Genomic DNA, 22,513 nt, shown 5'->3' with positions numbered 1-22,513 from the left:
TCTTCAAAAAATTTTACACTAAACAGTATACTTTTGTCGTGAACTATATGTTGAGTATACTACGATAAAAATTCTGTTTAATAAGACAAGGCAGTGTAGAGAGTGTTACGACAGATAGGACTCATTTTTGAAATTTCCCCAGCCTATATCAACAAATGTGTAGCATTACAATTTAATAATAAATTTTGTATATTGTGTAAAGAAAATGTAAAAATCGATGTTTTTGATCAAATTAAAACTCTGAAGGCCGTCCACTGACGTTGGTGCCATTATATGATTGGTTTACATGACGTCATCCAGATTGACAGTTACGCTTTCTCCAAAGGTAGAGCCGGTTGGTATCTCCTATCTAGACGTATCGGGGGAATTTGGCTACTAAAAATATAACATTCTAATGTAATTCTGCTCAAATGAACGAAATGACTTAAATAAACATTCCTTCATTTTGCTTAACGAGATTCAAAGATCCAAGTCAGTCTGGAGCCTTGATTTTGTATTTTATATATGTAATTAATTTAGATAACTTTGTAGACATATGTTTTCACTTTGATATTAAGGGATTTTTCTGTTAATTATTGTCATAAAAACACATTTAATCTGCTTTGATTCTGTGCCGCAAGACATGAAAACTTCCTAGGAAGATGAATACTTTATAATTTATAGGCACTGTACCATTTGTAACTGACAATATTGTCTTTCAGGTCACCTATTTTGGACTGGCAGGGGGTCTGACTGTAAAAGAAACTGTCTGGAGAATAATGCCAAAGCTAATGACGAACCAACTGGCGAAGCAAATTAACTGGCGCGGAGTGAATGGGAAGTATGGCTTTGAACCACTTGCCATTAAATATGTTGTCCTCAGTAAGTTTTATTTGTGTATCATAGTGTTAATTCATTTTCATCGTTATAGGAAACACATTTACACTTTCTTGCCAAGAGTTAGATGAGAAGATTGATAACACAGTCCTGTCGATATGCTAGACATGAAGCTGGAACCAGGAGATGGTTAATTTAGTGTAGCGTAAAATAATAATAAATGTATAAATTATAATAATAAAAACAATTTAGTAATGAAAAATAACCAATAAGAGTATCAATAAAGAATCGTATAAGGCATATCAATAAAAAAGATAAAATTCTAACAATATACACAGCTCTTTAATAAAGTAAAAGTATTTCTTATCAGATTACTCGGTTAATCAATATAATAATCGGTAGAATACTTGATTATTAAAATAGCTGTAAGCTGTACCCATTTACAGGCTGTGATACTTGCCAAAGTACTGACCATGCAGGGTGCCCAAACTTTTGTTATGGCCCTTTTTCTTTTTTGTTGTTTTGAAACTATAAAATATGTAAATTGTATTCATTTAAATTTAAATCTACAACACAATAAAGTCTGCAAAAAGTAAAGGGGTATGAATACTTTCTCAAATGACTATATAACCCCCTAAAGTGCCAGTTTTTCCCCATAATTTCCAGTCTTTATGCTGTTAGGATAACCAGCTTCATGTTTGAACAGGCAAACTTGTGCCATATTCACCTGATTGATCAATTCTTTTTTTTTTTTGTCTTTTTTTTTTTTAAGAATCTGTGCGAAGAAATGCAAGTACTGCCAGTGCGTCGGACGGAGACATTGAAAAGTTCATAAAAAGATAAATGCAGCTTGCATCTGACAGATTGGGGGAAGAGTGCAGCCCTAAAGCAAGCAAATTCTTTCTACGGTATGTTCCAAATGTTGTTACAATTTACCAAATTTACCATTCATGTCTTCAGTCTGAGATTTCTGAGATCTATCTGACTTACCATATGTGTCATTGTCTATCTCTAATCTCTGTCTTTCTGTCAGTCTGTCTCTCTTTTAGGGTACACTTACTTGAGGAGGGCCCTGAGGTTTTCTAGTTTTTTTTGTTTGTTTTGCATTTGTTCATGCCACGTTTTGCTAGTTCATATAAAGCTGTATTAGGGTTCAAATAAATTGTCATATTTCTCATATTTTCATGGTGTCATTTTTACTTGGGGAAAAAGAGCACATATGGATGTTATGGGGTTGGCATGGCGTAATACATGGGGTAGTAGGTGGGGATGCCATGAAAAAAAGAGGGTGAAAGGGCCAAACCCTCAATCCTTTGAAAACATATTTTCAAAATTCTTAAGGCTAATATAAACTAATTTGTTTAAGCTTATAGTACCCCTCCACACCAGTTTGTTTTGCTTATTATTTCTTCATATAGATGTTTAAGCTGATGTAAAGACGAATGTTAAGTGTTGCCAGAAGGCTCTGAGCTCACCTAAAATCTGAGTTTAAAGGAGACCTATTATGCCCCTTTTTACAAGATGTAATATAAGTCTCAGGTGTCCCCAGAATGTGCCTGAAGTTTCAGCTCAAAATACCCCACGGACCATTTATTATACCATGTTGTAAATGCCTCTTTTTGGGTGGAATCAAAACATGCTGTTTTCGTGTGTGTCTCTTAAAATGCAAATGAGCTGCTGCTCCCCGCCCCCTTTCCGAAACAGGGCTGTGCGTTTACAGCTCGTGCTTCGGATACTATAGCAACAACAAATCAGAACCAATATGACTGACACCGTAAATACCGGAGTTCAGCCATATATATATGAGCAACCGTAAACGACGCAAAACATAGGCATTTTGAGTTTGTGATAGTGCTTCTTATGTAGAAAATCACTTCCTGCCCTCCATCTGCATTTCACACCACAGCAATGCAGTGACGTGACGTCATGTGCAAATAAGCTATAACGACATAGCTCTGGTCTCCGTGAATACAGTCAGAGACAATGGTAACTTTAGCTGCATTAGCCATGGAATCAGCTAACAAACAAATTTTTTGGAAAGGCGATTTGCAAACATTCACAAAATATAAAGTGCGATACTTACATCTCCAGGATATAAAGCTGGAACAAGAACAGTTGGTACTGATCCATGCTTGAGAGTCAAATTTTTTGAAAATCCTGCTTTATATTGACCCTCATTCACAAAGCAGTCATGCTTTGTGACTGATTTGCACAAACATACACAAATGTTGGTATGTTTTGGGGCACATTTTCTTCAAAAACAAAACTTGTCCACTGCGTCTTCAGTGGCTCTGATGCCGGGAGTACATGAAGACTCTTATGTTCAATTTTACAGCCAACAACAGAACACTTATGACGCTTACGAAGTTGAGACATTCTTTTCACTGTAGCTGCTCCAGTGTGGAAAAAAATGGCAGACTGTGTGTCGATCACTCAGGGGAGGTTCTATGATAATAGGGTGGAGTCTGTCACCAGTTGTGGGCGTGGCCTGCTCTAAAGTGATGTCACTTTAGAGCGGATACGAAAACCAGTCATTTTGAGACACTGTTTTTGATTAATAGAAATATAAGAAAGAGGAGTGGGTGGACTTTTAACATTGTAGGGTGGTTGTGTACACACACTGCCGACTCACATTTATGTTCAAACACCATGTAAAAGTGAATTTTGCATAATAGGTCCCCTTTAAGGCATGTATTTGCGAGAAGGATTTGACCGTCACAAATAGTTTAGAGCCAATCACGGTAAAGCATAACACCTACACTACACAAGCGTGAAACTTAAAGCCTCCAAAGCCTCACAAACACTGAGAATGGATTTTACATTGAAAAAAAGCTTCCATTCTGCAGTTCAACTTTTTAAATGAAAAATATTTGTATATAAAGTTTGGTTATAATTTGTTTTAAGGTGTCATTGTTACAGTGTAATTATACATTTAAGTACCGAGTAATATTAGGGGGCTTTCACACTGGGCACTTTTGCTGCGGTCCGATTCCGAGTGCGATTGTTCCCGGTTCCCTCCACAGCTTTGGTCTGGTTTCACACTCACTTGATTCTATGCGAACCGTGCTGTGTTTCGAACTAAACTGCCAGTGTGAAAGCACCCTTAATTAACAACATGTAGGGTAACGACAACGGTTTGGTTTAGTTGCATGTAATTATGCATAATTTACTGTTATTACTACAGTAAGTACATGTAACATGTTACAAGGACACTGTAAAATAGTGTTAAAAGTTTTTTTTAATAAGGTGGGAGTAGATGCCATCTTAAGGATTTTAACAAGGGAATAGCATTTCGTTTTGTGGAAAAACAGTAAAATTATTAAAAGCTCTGTTTTTATATAAAAAACTGGAAGGAGTCTTTATTAGACAACATACATTTGAGTAGTTTTTGGTAACCAATTCATTATAAGAGTTATACTGGACACAAAAAATTTTCAATTCTGTTTTAGATTAAGTGCAAGTATATACTTAATTTAGCAAACAAACTAACATTGCTTTGGCAAAATGTCTTTTGCTGTTCTTATTAAATAGATGTAGTTTTATATTTCATATACATTTTCCTTTGGTACCCAGACTCGGGCCAGTACACTAAATGTAAAATTTCGGGCTAAGTGTAAAATTTTTGTTGCTGTGATTGTGGCCCTGTGCTGGCATTGTCGACTCAGTTTTAAGCACCCGGACTCAGGCCAGTGTACTTGGGCCGATTCTGGGGTGTCATTCATTGCTGTGTTTCACAAGAGTCTAGCAACCACATGTGAGCCGAGTTATTTCTTCTGGCCTGCCAGATCTGGGCCATTATGGGGCCAAACCATTTTGGCTACCTGGGATCATACTGACACATTTTGGCTTTTATTGTGCTGGAGACAGTTCATTTCACCTTAAAGGTGCTATATGTAATATTTTTACTCTACTAAATCATAAAATGACCGTAATATGTCATTAGAGATTTAGGAAACATGCTCATTTGAAATACTGGCTTCACCGATAACAATGCTACAGCCAGTATATTCTACTTTGAAGTTTCCATTCTGGTCCGGAATTTCTGTTTATGTTTTGGCCTTTGTGATCCCGCCCACTGCCCACTCACCAGTAGTATTTCGACACCGCCGGATTGCCAGATTTGAACAAGTATGCAGGCAAACAACACTGCATGCTGCAGCCATGGAAGCCAGCAAACGAACTGGATCTCGAAAAAAATCCACACGAGCTGGTTTATAATTTTCAAACAATAAAAACATTGCAGACGTATACATTAGCTGATCAACTTACAGTGTAAAATTCGTCGCTTGATTCAGATTCGCTCGTTCCTGTTTCGTGTCCTCATTCTGGCAACCCATGAGCTTCGAGTCTGGGGCGGGGCAGACAACTCTCCAATATTGCAGTACCCATTTCAAACGCTTGTTGTCAATCTTACAAATAGCACCTTTAACCTAAACTGACTGGTGTCTATTTGTTAATAATCTCTGCTGATATCCGACGTATATGCTGAAGAACAAGCCACATCCTGGTAGGCAGAATTTGCATGACTCTAGATTTATTGAGGTCTAAATCATATATTTCTCTGCTGTAGTACATTTTGTTTTAACTAACAGTGACGACCAGAGAGAGCATTTAGCTTCCGTTTATGGAGGAATTGAAATGTGATGAAGAGACCGTTATCATTGGACACAGTTCATGGGCCTCTGCAGGGCATTACGAATGATTCCTCTGATGACATTCCCAACCTAAACTGAAGTGATGTGTTAAAGTGACGTTGGTATTCTGTGCTGCTGTTCAGGTATAAAGAAACACACCGAGTGTATGCTCTCATTCTGGTGGTTGCATACACCTTAGATCTGGGAAATGAGAATGAGCGTGAGAGTGGGGTTGTTTAAATACCAGTTTATCTGTGATTTTAAAGTGCTAGTGTGCTGCTGACACACACTTCTCTCATCTCACTCAGGATGTTTCAGTCGGCCATGGGAGTGGGAAAAGATCCGAGCAAACGTGAGGCACATCCTTCAGTTTGGATCCACAGACGACCCTTTCTTGCCTTGGGAAGAGCAGCAGGAAGTGACTGCTGTACTGAAGACAGATTTACGAAAATTCGCAGACCAAGGATACTTCCAGAAAACAACCTTCCCAGAACTCATCAAAACAATAAATATACTCAAAACTGACAGTTAAATACAAATCACTGGAATGAGGCCACACTGAAACGCCATCTCGAACATCCTCTTTTTGGGGCCAAAATGATTGTGATTCCAACATTTGAAACAATGAAACATACAATGTCATTCCAGTGGCAGATGTTGGTTATGAAAGACCATCATGTTTCAGAATGTGACAGATGTAAATGTAGCAAGACGTTCAGGAAGGTCCATTTTCCATCTTTTATTTTAAATACACAAAAATACATCATGTAAACCCTCAAAACACAAGTTGTCTATACAGTAGTATGTAGAAATCCAAACGTCTTAAATATAATGCCCGTGTAAACTGGGACACAACAAAATGTTCATAAAATCAGTGCAAAATGGCACTCACAGCTGTCAAAACATACACAACATATACCTCATATACTTTAAACTGCTAGCACATCTGTGCAAACTTACATTTGACTTGGTTCAATTAATTTTTTTATAATTATTTATAATTGTAACTATAATTTAGTTATAGTAATGATTTCCACTTGTGAGGTTGTGTGTCTTGTATGCAGAGATAAAGTACATTTGTTATTAGTTATAACACCATTTGTTAAAGGTCAGCATAAACATTTGATTTTATTGAAATATATACTTCTCATTTGGCGAAGGAGCAATAACTCTAATAGTGGATAACATTTAAATGACTGAAAAAAGCATACATTTTTACTCAATCCAGTAACTGACTTAATTATATTTAACAATATTCTCAAAAGGAACAATTCTGTCATTATTTATTCATCCTCACATCGTTCCAAACATTTCTTCTGTGGAACACAAAAGTTATTAAGCAAAATATTTATGCTGCTTCTTTCCATTCAGTGACCAGGGTCTGTCAAGCTCCAAAAAGGACAAAGAAACACCATTCAAGCACCACAAAAGTAGTCCACAAACATTATGCGATATATTCCAAGTCTTCGGAAGCTTTGTGTGATGAACAAACCCAATTTTTTGCTGTTATTCACCGAAAATCTTCCCATCTGTGCAGCTCTAATATCTCATTCTCATGTGTATATTCATAATTTTACAAGATATGTGCAAACCACTGGTTTTTGCCATCAATGATGTCAAACCAAAACACGTGAAATTTAAGAGCTGCAGCGGAGGGGAAGATTATCAGTAAGTAATGGCTCAAATTTGGGTTTGTTCCTCAAAGGAAGCTATCAAATGACTCCAAAACAATACTATTTCTGGAGCTCGACATCCCCAATCGCCATTATGGAAAAAGGATTCTGGACATTCTGCTAAACAAAAACAAAAAAAACTTTAGTCTGTTGATCTCATCAATGTGGTGTTTAACTGCTGCCATGAGAATCACATATTGCTTATTTTAAAACCTGAGAGTTGAGTTAAAGTGCACCTAGCAAAACTAAACCATCATTGTAAACCTGACAAACTGCTCACAGATAAACCTCTTCTTTGGTCCACTGAAGAGGTCTTGCTCTACTACAAGCTATATCTTTTTTAGAATAGCAGCTAAACTTAACCTATGTGGTTGTAACATATTTAGATCTGTAACGGCCTACTGAAAACATTTAACCAGAGCTGTTATGAATTCTTTGTCCAAAGTGAACATATAATGGCTGTGTGAGTGACTGTGTGGCATACTGGGCTTTAGGAACATGCCCTGCTTTTCGGCTTTATTACATTGCTTTCTTTTTCTTTATTGCTTTGGAGTATCCTCTTCCAAACCAGCCGCCTTGAACCACTGTACTGCCTTCTTGGACCTGTGGGGCTTTTGAAACATCCTCCAGAACAGGAGGCGCTATCTCTTTACGACTATGACTATCCTTCTCTTCTGCACTTAGTGGTGTGGCCAGGCTGAAGATGGGGTCTTTTGGTCTGTTATTTTTGAGGAACAGAATGTTAATAATTATAAAACGGATAGTTCAGATCCTGCTGATTGGTCAATACAGTGTTTCAGTCATGTTAAAACATACGACAACTACTGTGTATATTACTGCACGGTACCCATAGAGACCATCTATTAAAGGAATAGTTCACCCAAAAATTTTAATTCTCTCATCATTTACTCACCCTCATGCCATCCCAGATGTGTACGAGTTTCTTTCATCTGCAGAACACAAACAAAGATTTTTAGAAGAAATTTCTCAGCTCTGTAGGTTCGTACAATGCAAGTGAATGGGTGCCAACATTTTGAAGTTCCAAAATCCACATATCTTATCCACAACTTAAAAGTAATCCATAAGACTCCAGTGGTTAAATCAATGTCTTCTGAAGCGATGTGATAGGTGTGGGCGAGAGACAGATCGATTTTTAAGTCATTTTTTACTATAAATTCTCCTCCCAGCTCAGTCAAACTCCACTTCAGTTTCACTTTCCCCTTCTCCTGTGTTTGGTGATTCACAGTCTTAATGCATATCACTCCCTACTGGGCAGAGGAGAATTTACGATAAAAACGACTATATTGCTCTGTTTCTCACCCACACCTATCATATCGTGTCTGAACACATGGATTTAACCACTGGATTCATATGGATTACTTTCATGCTGCCTTTATGCAGATTTTGGAGCTTCAAAATGTTGGCACCCATTTCATTGTGAGGACCTACAGAGCCAAAATATTTTTTTAAAATCTTAATTTGTGTTCTGCAGAAGAAAGTAAGTCACACATCTGGGATGCCAGGAGGGTGAGTAAATCATGAGAGAATTTTCATTTTTGGGTGAACTATCCTTTTAATCTTTATATGTCAGGGACTATATCTTCAAGCGGAAGGATGACGCTTCAGGAATTAGATTAGTTAATCCAAAAATTCTCTCATTATTCACTTACCCTGATGCCATCCCAGATGTGTATGACTGTTTTTATTCGGCAGAACACAAATTAAGATTTTTAGAAAAATGTTGAAGCTCTGTAGGTCCTTATATTGTAAGTAAACGGGTACCATCAGGCTGCTGGCTATTTGACGGTCCAAAAGGCATAGGCAGCATAAAAGTAATCCACACGACTCGAGTCAATCAATTAATGTCTTCTGAAACAAATCGATAATTAAAACATTTTTAACATTAAAACGTTGCTTCAGCCCAGCGCTGGGATGCTGTTTCAAACTCTAGCATGACATTCGTTCCTCTGTTGTATACAAAGTGCGCGCTTCCGACTTCGCGCGTGAACACGTCATATCGCTTATGTTACTGATGCGTCGACTGCTGGCAGGAAGCAATTTTTTAAAGTTAAAGTTTTAATTATCGATTTGTTTCTTACACCAACCTATCGATTTGCTTCAGAAGACATTTATTGATCGACTGGAGACGTGTGGATTACTTTTATGCTGCCTAAATATGCATTTTGGAACATCAAATAGCCAGCAGCCTGAAGGCACCCGTTTACTTACATTATAATGACATACAAAGCTTCAACATTTGTGTTCTGCTGAAGAAAGACTGTCATACACATCTGGGATAGCATCAGGGTAAGTGAAAAATGAGAGAAGTTTCATTTTTGGGTTCACTATTCCTTTAAAATTGAAATGAAAATGTGTACACTTAAAATATTTTTATTAACTTTTATAAAAAATGTATTAGACACTTTGCAGAATTTCGTGCCTAACAACACCCTTTCACTGTGACTATATTCATAATATAGCACAACCTCTTGTTCCTTAACGCTTAATTAACAGTATCGTAGGTAAATATATTGTATATTATATTTCTTAAGACATGGTCTTGCCTGTTGTAGACTGGAATCTCAAAGCCCAGCTCCTCCATGAGTAGACCCATTACAGCATCACACTTCCCATGAATCTTCAGAGTAGCTATGTTATCTTTTGGAGTCCACTATGATAAAAAAAAAAAAAAAAAAAAAAAGATATCAGTATTAAGCTGCTAAATAATGTTAATAAAAAGTGTTTTTTGACTTAAAAAACACTTTTAGGCTTTATGAACAGAGACGTCACCTGCAGATTCACAATGTACAACTTTGGTCTTTTATTTGGTGGTCTGTTCATACACCATAAGCAGGAATATTTCTTCAACACCTTACGGAGAAAGACAACACATGATATTAGCTGCACAATTAAAAAAAAAAATTATATTGTGATTATTTTGACAAATACTGTGATTTGAACTGTGATATGATAAACATTTAACATGTCATATAGATGAAATGATTGTGACATTACACACCAAGCAACTGAGCTTCCATATGGAGTTAATTAACAGAGGTTCAGGAGGAGCATGTTAATTTTAATTTGACAAATCACCGCCCGCAAGTAGGAGTATATAAGCCACTACTTACCTGCTTCCTGTGACAACTCTCCTGACATCCCACCTCCACCCCATCTCCAACTATTCTCTAGATTCATTATTTATCTAAATAGTTCTGGGGAACATTGGGGGGGGTGGTTCTTTATTGAAAAGTGGACAAAATCAATTTCAGGATTTTCAGCTGTTTGAACTTATCAGACATGTAACGAATTGTTGAATACACATCCTCACGTGTTGTATAACGTAACACTTCTGAAGCCTGAAAAATGTGCCATATAAAAGTAAAAATACTTAACTGCTTAAATACACATTTCACATAATTAATAGTATTTAGCATTGATCAGAATTATACTTTTAATTTGACAAGTTATCAACTGCATTAAAAATAAATGACTAATTGTATATGACAAAATGAAAAGACAAATTTTATCAGTATTGGTTGGTATAAATTAACATTTCTTTCACAAAGAGCCTTTACCCACTGCAGAGAGGAGATGGTGGTCCCATTAGATTGTCAATGGTTGTGCGTTTAGCATTAAATCTCTCACTGCTATTGTGTATTGGAAGCACAGATTTGAACTGGATTGCTAACGCAATGGTAAACTGCCAGCAGGAGGTGAAGTCACTGGAAGGGTTTGAGCGGCCATCTTGGTATGCCCAAACTGTCATAGAGCATTAATGACTGACAGGTGAAAATGCCCCCGTTTTACCGTCTCCGACCTCTGGATATGACAGTTGGAAGTGGCAAAACTGTCCACAAGTTGTAAAGTAGGAAAAGCTGTAATATTTGCTTGATTTGTGGTGACAATATATCCTTTACCTCGGAGGGTCCTTAAAAAAGTCCAAATCTTTTTTATTCTCCTAAAAAACTTTGCCTGTTTTCATATTGAAACGCTCTCTGTAGTCAGACATGGATACATGTCATAAATTACGTGTTCATTTGCCATTTAAACCTAGTGTATCAGTTTAATTTTAACCAGTTTGCTTTGCATGTCTCCCTCTCTGGCACGCCTGGTGCGCATGTGTGACAGAGATAGAGAGAGTGTGCGCTCTTATTCACCGCGAGAAAAAGGCACTTTTTGATGACAACATTAAAAACATTAACATTAATTAACTCAAACACTTGGATGTTTGCAATAAATATGTCTGAAAATGTCTGTATCTTACCTCAGTTTCAGTGAACTTGTTTACATTCAGCTGATCTGTTTGCCACTAAAGTTTCTCAGAGGTGGATACTGTTTGATATAGATACACATAACTCGCTCAGGCTTTCAAGAAACAGGAAAAATCCTGTCTTTAAATAAATAATTACATATGTGGGAATTTTGCATTGTAGGGATGTACAGGCAGATTTCAGATATAAAATCGGTGACTGAATGACTAATGTTTACTCATTGAAAACAGAAGATTTTTTATTAAGTCAATAGGCACCATGGAATGTTTGGGCATAGCAAAATGGCGGTTCAGTGGCTTCGCTGTTTTGATGTCATCAGCAATCCAGTTATATATTATAAATCAGTGGTTGGAAGTTTAAATCTATCCTTTGCAACTTTAGGGTTTGTGCAATGCCTTAGTGACATGCAAATCTACTGACACCAGCCGCGGTACAACTGGGACACATTAGAACAGGATGAGTTCCTACTAATGCACCATTAATGATGGGAACCTAAACAAGCTGAAACCTGCCCCAATCTTCTGGAATCAGCATGTTTCCCCTCCTCACCTTTAAACTGGATCCCAAAGAGAGGATCACATCAGCCTGCTGTGCGGCTTCAGCTGCTCCTGTCCAGTTGAGCGGTTGTTCCAGGGTGCCACGTTCACCGAAATGCACAATGGTGTCTCTGAGCTCCATTCTGCAGTGTGGACACAGACGACCGGTCCCGTGTCTATGCAGAGCTGTATGCTCCGTCACGTCAAACAATCTGATGAATTCGCGTGCTGGAGTGCAGGAAACACACACCTTGTGTGACAAATGGAGATTACAGGGGGTCAGAAGGATTTACACTGTTACACACAGATGTCAAACTATTAAAACATTTACAAACAGCTATAAGTACTCTCTGATGAACAGCATAAATCAGTATTCCCTTTGGTTAGGGTAATGCTAGGATTTCTGGATGATATTCCTTGTAGGTGGTCGAGGGTGGTATTCTAAGAGTTGTCAGCAGGTAATCTCAATGAGAGTCTGCACGATCTTTAATTTTGTACAATGGACATCCGTTGGCGAAGAATTTCCCCTCTCGGATTTCACGTGGAGTTAAAGTTAGGTGAACTTTGACAGGTGAATTCGCCACGTTGACCAATAGGAAGTTACTCGGTTTGGCAGTTACCTCTGTGTGGTGCTTCGTACACAGCTACACTGAATATTCACAATGGATAAAGATATTATTTTAGCGGTGAGTTTCCTTTGAACTTCACTCTCACACAGTATACAGTGCAGCATTAAAAAGAGGCTGCTTGTCAATTTTTTTGCTGTTTTTTGACACGCGCTCAACATCCGCCCATGCCGTCAACACCTGCTGAATTTTGCTGTTCAAAGCTAAATGTGACCGTGCCATTAGAGTTATCTAAGAGAGCAGACAGCATTACTAAGAGTTGTCAGTGAGAGGGGGCAGCATTCCTAAGACTTGTTTGTGGGAACGGGCGGTATTCCAAAGAGTTGTCTGAAGGAGCGGGCAACATTCCTAAGACCTGTTGGCGGGAGCTGGCGGCATTCCTAGGAGTTGTCTGCGGGAGTGGTGGTTATTCCTTAAACTTGTTAGCAGGAGCGGGCATTATTCCTAATATTTGTGGGTGGCAGCAGGTGGCATTCCTAAGAGTTGGTTGCGTGAGCAGATGGCATTCCTAAGAGTCATCTGGCAGTCATGCGGGAGCATGTGATATTCCAAATAAACTCAGCAAAAAAAGAAATGTCCCTTTTTCAGGACACTGTATTTTAAAGATAATTTTGTAAAAATCAAAATAACTTTACAGATCTTTATTGTAAATGGTTTAAACAATGTTTTCCATGTTTGTTCAATGAACCACAAACAATTAACGAACATGCACCTGTGGAACGGTCGTTAAGAAACTAATAGCTTTCAGACGGTAGGCAATTAAGGTCACAGTTATAAAAACTTAGGGCACTAAAGAGACCTTTCTACTGACTCTGAAAAACACCAAAAGAAAGATGCCCAGGGTCCCTGCTCATCAGCGTGAATGTGCCTTAGGTATGCTGCATGGAGGCATGAGGACTGCAAATGTGGCCAGGGCAATAAATAGCAATGTCCATACTGTGAGACGCCTAAGACAGCACTACAGGGAGACAGGAAGGACAGCTGATCGTCCTCACAGTGGCAGACCACGTGTAACAACACCTGCACGGGATCAGTACATCCGAATATCACACCTGCAGGACAGGTACAGGATGGCAACAACAACTGCCCGAGTTACACCAGGAACGCACAATCCCTCCATCAGTGCTCAGACTGTCCGCAATAGGCTGAGAGAGGCTGGACTGAGGGTTTGTAGGCCTGTTGTAAGGCAGGTCCTTACCAGACATCACCGGCAACAACGTCTCCTATGGGCACAAACCCACCTTCGCTGGACCAGACAGGACTGGCAAAAAGTGCTCTTCACTGACGAGTTGCGGTTTTGTGTCACCAGGGGTGATTGTCGGACTCGCATTTATCATCGAAGGAATGAGCGTTACACCGAGGCCTGTACTCTGGAGTGGGATCAATTTGGAGGTGGAGGGTCCGTCTTGGTCTGGGGCGGTGTGTCACAGCATCATCGGACTGAGCTTGTTGTCATTGCAGGCAATCTCAACGCTGTGCGTTACAGGGAAAACATCCTCCTCCCTCATGTGGTACCCTTCCTGCAGGCTCATCCTGACATGACCCTCCAGCATGACAATGCCACCAACCATACTGCTCGTTCTGTGCGTGATTTCCTGCAAGACAGGAATGTCAGTGTTCTGCCATGGCCAGCGAAGAGCCCGGATCTCAATCCCATCGAGCACGTCTGGGACCTGTTGGATCGGAGGGTGAGGGTGAGGACTAGGGCCATTCCCCCCAGAAATGTCCGGGAACTTGCAAGTGCCTTGGTGGAAGAGTGGGGTAACATCTCACAGCAAGAACTGGCAAATATGGTGCAGTCCATGAGGAGGAGATGCACTGCAGTACTTAATGCAGCTGGTGGCCACACCAGATACTGACTGTTACTTTTGATTTTGATCCCCCCCCCGTTCAGGGACACATTATTCCATTTCTGTTAGTCACAAGTCTGTGAAACTTGTTCAGTTTATGTCTTAGTTGTTGAATCTTTTTATATTCATACAAATATGTATATATGTTAAGATGAAAATAAAAGCAGTTGAAAGTGAAAGGACGTTTCTTTTCTTGCTGAGTTTAGTTTTCGCAGGAGTGGACGCCATTTCAAAGAGTATTCTGCAAGGATGAGCTATATTCCTAACAGCTGTCTGCGAGAGTTGCGGGAATTCTTAAGATTTGTTGGCGGAAGCTGACGTTTTAACCAAGAGTTGTCTGCGGGAGCGGGCGATATTCCGAAGAGTTGTCTGTGGGGGTGGTGGGTATTCCCAAGAGTTGTCGGTGTGAGCAGGTGGCATTCCTAAGACTAGTTTCCGAACAGCTGGTACTCCTAAGAGTTGTCGGTGTCAGTGTGCTGAGAGTAGTATTATCATTAGGAGTTTGAAAAGTAAAAAATTGCTAATTTGTTATTTATTTATGGGAAGCGGTGTTGGAAGAATGACACATTTCTGCAAATCATTTCTTTTCAACTTTATACCAGTAAATCAGTTCATATTCAGTGTTTCAGCATAAATAAAATCATTTTACATCTGAAATGAGTGAAATTCTTGAGGTGTAGAATAAAATTCACAGAACAGGTGAAAAACAATTCCGTGCAGAACACTTGAACAAATTTAAAATCTTCAGGCAATCCTTTAAAACAAAATTATGATGAACATAAACTTGTATATTATACACAGAACCAACACACTACCAGTTAAAAGTTTGGACTTAGTGAATTTATATTTCTCAATTTTGGTTTAATTACTTTTGCTTAAATGCTTGAAATGAGTTTTGTTGACAAATATAAATTGTGCAGCTTCTCTGAGTTTCACAAATTAATCCAGACAAATCAACCATATTCAGCGTTGGGTAGATAACTTATGAAATGCAATCTGTTACTGTTTACAAGTTACACAACTAAAATTGCAATCAGCAATGTAATATTTTAAACTACATTTTTAGGTCTCTAATCTTTTGGATTACATATTGCATGTTTTAATGAAAATCTAACTGTAAGTGTATCGAGTACCAATTTGCACTCCTTTCATTAAACATTATTAAACATGAAATCGAACAACAATTTGCTTTTGCCAGTCCCTGAGCCACCCCCTCCCTTTAGGGCACCTCTTTTAAAGTCAAGACTGATGGATAAATTCATCCATATGTTATCAAACCTCGATGAACATGTTTCCATGAAGTTCAGAGAGAGCTTGTCTGGGCAGTCCACTGCGCAGGTGAAGACCGTCACAGTTCTGTGAAACCACATGCTGGACCTGCAAAAATGCAAACTGTAATTCTGATTCTAGAATTGATCATTTACATCACGTGTTTCAGCTGTGTGTGACATCACTCACTATTTTCATTTTGTGGAGCATCCAGATGCACATATGTGTAAGAGTGGGCTCAGCTCGACTCAAGTCTGATGTACTGACAAACATACACAAACAGACAGATAGATATCAGCATATGGTAACAGAACACACCCAATAGTGCTGAAAAATAAATACATGAAGTACTTATCTATTAAACATTCATATTTCTAGACAGAGAAGGTCAATGTCAAGTTCAAACAAACTGGACCCCACACCTCACAGATCGGCCCTTCTGCAGCTGAGTCCAAACCCCATTGGGACCCCGATAATCTGGGATGGAAGCGGCCTGAAGACGACATCAGAAAACACAAACTTGATGATGACCATAAACTTACATATTAAACACAGCACCAACACAAAGTAGCAGAGATGTACACTACCAGTCGAAAGTTGGACCAGCTGAATTTATATTTCCTAAAACCTTTTATTCTTGAAAAACAATATTTAAATGTTTAAAAACAGATGTGTAGACATATATAAATGTCTCCTAAGTATGATTATTTTATTATTATTATTATTTTAAGATGAGTTGGAGTGGATAGTGAAGTAAACGCAGTGAACAAGTGTCCAGCATACATGAGAACTCCTTCAATGCTATTTAAAAAGCATTCCAGGATGCACCACATGAAGTGGCTTGAGAGAACGATCAGAGTGTGCAGAGCTGAAATCTAGACAAAGAAGCTCAAATACAACATAGCTTTGATGTGTTTAACATGTTCTGGCTACTACATAATTCCCATACTTAGATTTTTGTTATTTCATAGATTTGATGACTTATTATAATTCCTAATGTGATTCTTAATACAATTCTAAAATGTGGAAACAATAATAATAATAATAAAGAATGAGTGGGTGAGCCCAAACATGTAACTGGTAATGTATTTTATAATGGGTAATATTTATGATACACTCAGTTTTATTTTGTTGGCAATATAAAATTAACCAGTATCACAATGATTTTGATGCACTTTGTATTTGGCCATTAAGTTTCCAAAGGAGCGTAACCAGTTTCGAGTCCACTCCTTATGTCATGACTCTGTGTCATGACATAAGGAGTCATGACATAATAATTTATACTTAAGTAACAAAAATTGGTAAAGTTGGAAAGTTCGATTTTTTTTACATATATCAGCAGCCCTACAGAAATGAAAGATCTGACACTTACAGTGCTGATTCCTGCTCCAGTGTAGATGACAACATGCTTGGCCTGCTGTATTGCCTCTGCCAGCTGCTTCACTTTAGTCTTCAGATTCTCAACATCATCAAACACCTGTGACCATCAGAACCACATTCACAAGATCAGTGACAGTGAAAGAGACTGAAGGATAATATAAACAGACAGAGTATATTTATCATCATATATAAAGGAGTCTACTGTAGCAATCATACTGTATGTCTGTAATCTGTAATAATGGTCCTATATCTGGAGAGAAGGGTCACGGAAATCTTATATAATGGAAAAATACTGTATATCAACAGTATTTGTCATAAAACACAGAATTATGTATTATAGAAAAAAGACAATATATATAAAATATAAATTGTACATATAAAATTATACATGTGAAATGTACACAACATTTATTCAATTAAATTTATTTTATCATTTTACACAATATGTGCTTAAAATTCACTCCAAAAATAGCTGAAAATAAGAAAATGTATACTCAGACTAAGAACAGACTTCTGCTAATCTGTCAAGCAGGTATAGTTATGGACTGGCATGATAATTTCAGAATGGCCAAATATTTCATGTGGTCTGGCCAACACATTGATCTCTGAAGAGTCTGTATGAAATGTACCTCCTCTTGTTTTCTCTTGAGCAGGTGTGTGCGCGTCTGTCGTCTGCTCAGCTCCTGTACGGTGTCCTGATGCAGCTGCAGCAGTGCGCGCTCCTCCTGCGTCCGCTCATCCTCACACTTCTGCAGGACCTTGGAGATCTGTCATCACACACGCGCACACACACACACATTTACATTTATTCATTTGGCAGACACTTTTATCCAAAGCGACTTACAGAAGAGGAACACATAAGCGAATCATCTTAAGGAGACAGTGGTACGAAAAGTGCCATAATACAAAGTTTCACTAGCATCAGAATAGCATTCAAAAAAGATTAAAGTGCAAGTTTAAAGTTTTTTTTTTTTTAGTGACTCATGGAAAAGATGTGTTTTTAGCTGTGATTTGAAGACAGAAAGTGAGTCAGCTTCACGGATGGAGTTGGGAAGGTCATTCCACCAACGTGGTATGATGAAGCCGAAAGTCCAGGAAAGTGTTTTGGTACAACAAGGCGACGTTCCTTAGCCGACCGCAGGCTTCTAGTGGGCACGTAGCTCTGCAGAAATGATTTTAGGTATGCTGGAGCAGACCCAGTGACTGTTTTGTATGCCAGCATCAGAGCCTTGAACTTTATACGTGCATCAACCGGCAGCCAGTGAAAAGAGAAAAGGAGTGGTGTTTGTTTGTTTCTTTAATTTTTTTACACCATGCCAGCTTCTATGGCTATATTGGTGGGAACCAGGTTTAGTTATTTAAAATAGTTAAATAAGTTAAATGAGGTGTTTAAGATTCATTTTTCCTAAAAACCTTAAAACTAAATTTGGATTCACTTGATTAAAAACTCAACTGAATAATACAGGTTCCTCAGATGTGTATAGGTATGACAGTCCAGTAAAATATGTTTAATGGATAGTGGGTTTTTACAAGATGAGCACTTTGGTGAATTTTCTCCTGATAGTAAAAACTGGTGTGTGAGTCTTGTATATCCTATCCGGCACTGTGTATAAATGACTTGATCCCAGCGATTATTAAAATGGAACACATATCTTGTTCCAACAACAAGATTTATTTCTCGTGATTTGTTGTTTAAACATTGATCCCACTCCAACTGCCATTTGTTTTTGATATATACATTCAGAGTTGGTTTCAGATCTGTGGAAGGTATAGGGTATTTTACTGGTTCAGTAGATAGTGCTTCTCTAGCAGCTCTGTCTGCTTGTTCATTACCGGAGATTCCTAAGTGTCCAGGTACCCAGCAGAAAATAATATTAAAACTCTTTGCTTCAAGAGATGACAGTTTGATAAAATCTTCACGATTGTTGGGTGATCAGTTTTAGTAGCTTCCAATGCTTCAAGACATGATTTTGAATCAGTTATTATAAAAAAAATAAAAATAAAAATAAAAATGTAAATGTTGTGGAGCAGCCTCAATAAACTTCAGTGCCAGTAGTACAGCGTTTGCCTCTGCAGTGAAAACTGAACTTTGGTCAGGGATGCGGATACCCTGACACAGTTGGTTTGTTGCAAAAGCTGCTGCCACTTTATTTCCAGATTTAGATCCATCTGTGTATATTGGGATATGTTGTGTATACTGCTCTTATGTCCAGAAATTGTTGATGGAAATCATTCGGATGCGTTTTGGATTTTTGATTCCTTGTTAAATCTAGATGGATTTTAGGCTTTTTGAGATCCCATGGAGGAATTTTGCAGAAATGTGTCTGTTCCACACTGTTTAGATCCACTTTCAGATTCTCCAGATGGGTTTTTATACGTAGGCCAAATGGATGAATGAAACTTGTTTTTTTTTTTTCATATATTGTTGAATGCTGAAGTGGGAAAACTGCTGAATAGGCTGGGTTTTCTTTATTTGTTTTAAGTTTGGTTGCATATTGTAAGGCCCAAGGAGTGGTGTAACATGTGCTCTCTTTGGTTGATTAAAGACCAGACGTGCTGCTGCATTCTGGATCATTTGCAGGGGTCTAATTTCACATGCAGGGAGGACTGCAATGAGAGCATTACAGTAGTCCAGTCTAGTTATGACAAATGACTGAACAAGAATTTGTGTGGCATGTTCAGAGAGGAAGGGTCTTATCTTCCTGGTATTGTAGAGTGTAAATCTACATGATCTTGCGGTCTTTGAGATGTGGTCTGTGAAATTTAATTTGTTATCGATGGTTACCCCTAGATTTCTGACTGTTTTGGAAGGCGTTACTGTAGTTGCACCCAGCTGCACGGTGATGTTTTGTTCAACTGCAGGGTTGGCCGGAAAGACAAGGAGTTCGGTCTTGGCTGGATTAAGTTGCAGGTGGTGTTCCTTCATCCAGGCCGAGATGTCTGCCAGGCAGGCAGAGATTTGAGCAGTCACTGTGGTGTCGTTGGGCTGGAAAGACAAGAAGAGTTGCGTGTCATCAGCGTAGCAGTGGTAAGAGAAACCATGTGCCTGAATGATGGGTCCCAGTGACGTTGTGTATTTAGAGAAGAGAAGTGGCCCAAGCACTGAGCCCTGAGGTACCCCAGTAAGTAGCTGATGTGACTTGGACACCTCACCTCTCCAGGCTACCTTGAAGGACCTACCTGAGAGATAGGAATTAAACTAGTCAAGCACTGTTCCTGTGATGCCCAGCGAAGAGAGGGTGGAGATTAAGATCTGACACACACACTTAACTGTGATTTCACTTGATGATCCCACACATCGTATCACATATCACAGGAAAAGAGTGACCATGCAAGGAGAGCAGAACATGAATAATGCTTTTGATTATAATGATTAAAACATTATTACATTTAATGTAGCTTTACAATGAATAGCAGCATAATGTAGCAGATAACTCCTCAACTGGACTGAAGGCACTGGTGGAGGTGCAGCAGGCAATAATGCCCAGCAGGTTTTGACAGCTACCTGTGCACCTGATTACTGTTACAGTAAACTGTGGTAACAGTATATGGGTGAACCTCATGAAACCTGTCAAGAAAATGTCCTGGTCATATTTAACCCCAAATCAATACAAAGAAATTAGAAATTATATTTTTCATAAAGAAAATGAAGCCTACAATTAGGACCAGTAAGATGACATTATGACATTATTTTCAGGACACTTAAGCACATTTTACCACCCAAAATTCTCCATACTGTGACACCTGGATGTTTTACTTTTATTATACCCACTGTTTTCAATTATGAATCTCATTACTATATTGCAATCTTTTTTCTTTCTTTTTTTTTAACTGTATAACAGTAATACTACATGCTAATATTACATGCTGCTGTTTAATGATTTTTAAATGTAAATCACTGAACATGAGGCAGTAACAAGAGAGTACAACTATGATGTATAAATACTTCACAATTTTAAAAAAAAATTCACATTGCGGCTAAGAGAATGTCATAATGACTATCATTTAATCAAATTACGGTAATGAGAACTGGGGAGTAAAATATGCGTATCTGTCATGCAAATAATGTCACAATGTCAAAAAAAAAAAAAATCTTAATGGCTCTAAAAATAGGTTTCATTTTTATATGCAAAATAACATTTCTAAATTATTTTGTAACACTTTACAATAAGTTACATTTTTTAACAATAGTTAATAAAAAATAAAACAATAACAATAAAAAATAACAATGAACAAGCATTTTTAGGAATAACAATTTTTTTATATTAATTTCAACAGATAATAATACATTTTTAAAATCAAAAGTTGTATTTGTTAACATTAATTAATGCACAATAAACTAACATGAACTAACAATGAACAGTTGTGTTTGTTTTAACTAACATTAGCAAAGATTAATATAAATGCAGTCAAAAATATATTGTTAATTGTTTGTTAATGATACCTAATGCTAAACTAATGTTAACGAAAGAACTACTATTGCAAAGTGTCACCAATTATTTCTTTTGATTTAGGAACAAAATAGGACCAGGACATTTTTTCGTGAGAATCACCCATTTGCCACCACACATAGATAAAAAAAATAAACGCAACAAAATGACAACAAAGATTCTGAAAGCTTCATATATTATTTCAATTATGCCGTATTTACACATCATGCTACTGTTTGTTGTACTCTCTTTCAATTACGGGTATAAAAATATGGTACTACAGCATTTTGAATCTAATACAGTTCAGAATTACTGTATTGCGATGAGAATCAGCACTGAGAATAATGAAAACTGGCAACAATATTATACAAAAAAAAAAAAAAAAAAAAGTACATTACAGTAATGAGTTTATACTTTTCATGGATATAATGTCACAATGCAAACATCTAAATGGTCAAAAAAAAAAAAAAAAAAGGATTAATATTCTTTAAGCAAAATATAACACATTGTTTTTCTTATTTTTATTTTTAGATGAAATATGACCTGGGCATGCTTTTAATAAGATTCAGCGTCACTATTTTAGCTAAGCTATATTAGCTGTTCTTACCGGCAGCACTGCTTTAATTGTATTTATTCGCCTACAGTCGGTATTAATAAGTTATACATGTAGTGTTTAACGTTCATACCGTCTTCACTGTTTGTCTCTGGGCCTCGCGCTGGATTATTTTCGCTTTTTCTTGCGCTTTTCTCTCCGCTCGCGCAGAGCAGCCGCTGTCTGTGTGCGCGTCCATGCTGGACATCACCAGTGACGTCACTGAACGTCATAAATTTGAAACTCTACTTCCCGAAATGTACAAAATATATGAGAAGAATATATAACATATATGGAGATAGAAGAATCTATATATCAATATAGATCTTATGTAGTTGCTTTGATAAACTATTCAAAAGTTGTTTGTAAAACAGAGTACAAAAAAGTATTCTAATTGCTCATTAATGTCTTGTTAAAGGTAATTCATTTTAGT

General features: G+C 37.8%; 1 protein-coding gene and 1 long non-coding RNA gene across 4 annotated transcripts; one reads left to right on the top strand and one right to left on the bottom strand.

Moving 5' to 3' along the window:
* Positions 1-5,010: 5,010 nt before the first annotated feature.
* LOC127438912 (uncharacterized) lies at positions 5,011-7,618 on the top strand. The gene is made up of 3 exons (XR_007896824.1): positions 5,011-5,323; positions 5,409-5,593; positions 5,759-7,618. It is a non-coding gene; the product is annotated as an uncharacterized LOC127438912 (long non-coding RNA).
* On the bottom strand, positions 6,170-22,288 carry sirt7 (sirtuin 7). Of its 3 annotated transcripts, none has more exons than XM_051694818.1 (11): positions 22,175-22,285; positions 19,844-20,044; positions 17,688-17,825; positions 17,051-17,155; positions 16,101-16,171; positions 15,868-15,940; positions 15,688-15,786; positions 11,947-12,183; positions 9,914-9,994; positions 9,688-9,794; positions 6,170-7,841 (listed from the first exon to the last, which is right to left on the bottom strand). In XM_051694818.1, the coding sequence occupies exons 1-11, from the start codon at positions 22,277-22,279 to the stop codon at positions 7,643-7,645; spliced, it is 1,416 nt and encodes a 471-aa protein (XP_051550778.1). In that variant the 5' UTR covers positions 22,280-22,285; the 3' UTR covers positions 6,170-7,642. The 3 variants fall into 3 exon arrangements, with proteins under 3 accessions (XP_051550778.1, XP_051550779.1, XP_051550780.1); XM_051694819.1 differs by lacking the exon at positions 22,175-22,285 and adding an exon at positions 20,239-20,403; XM_051694820.1 differs by lacking the exon at positions 19,844-20,044 and having other exon boundaries at positions 22,175-22,288.
* Positions 22,289-22,513: the final 225 nt, after the last annotated feature.

This window comes from Myxocyprinus asiaticus, chromosome 50, assembly GCF_019703515.2.
Source record: "Myxocyprinus asiaticus isolate MX2 ecotype Aquarium Trade chromosome 50, UBuf_Myxa_2, whole genome shotgun sequence".
NCBI lineage: Eukaryota > Metazoa > Chordata > Actinopteri > Cypriniformes > Catostomidae > Myxocyprinus > Myxocyprinus asiaticus.
This window is presented reverse-complemented; position numbering and strand designations above follow the sequence as displayed.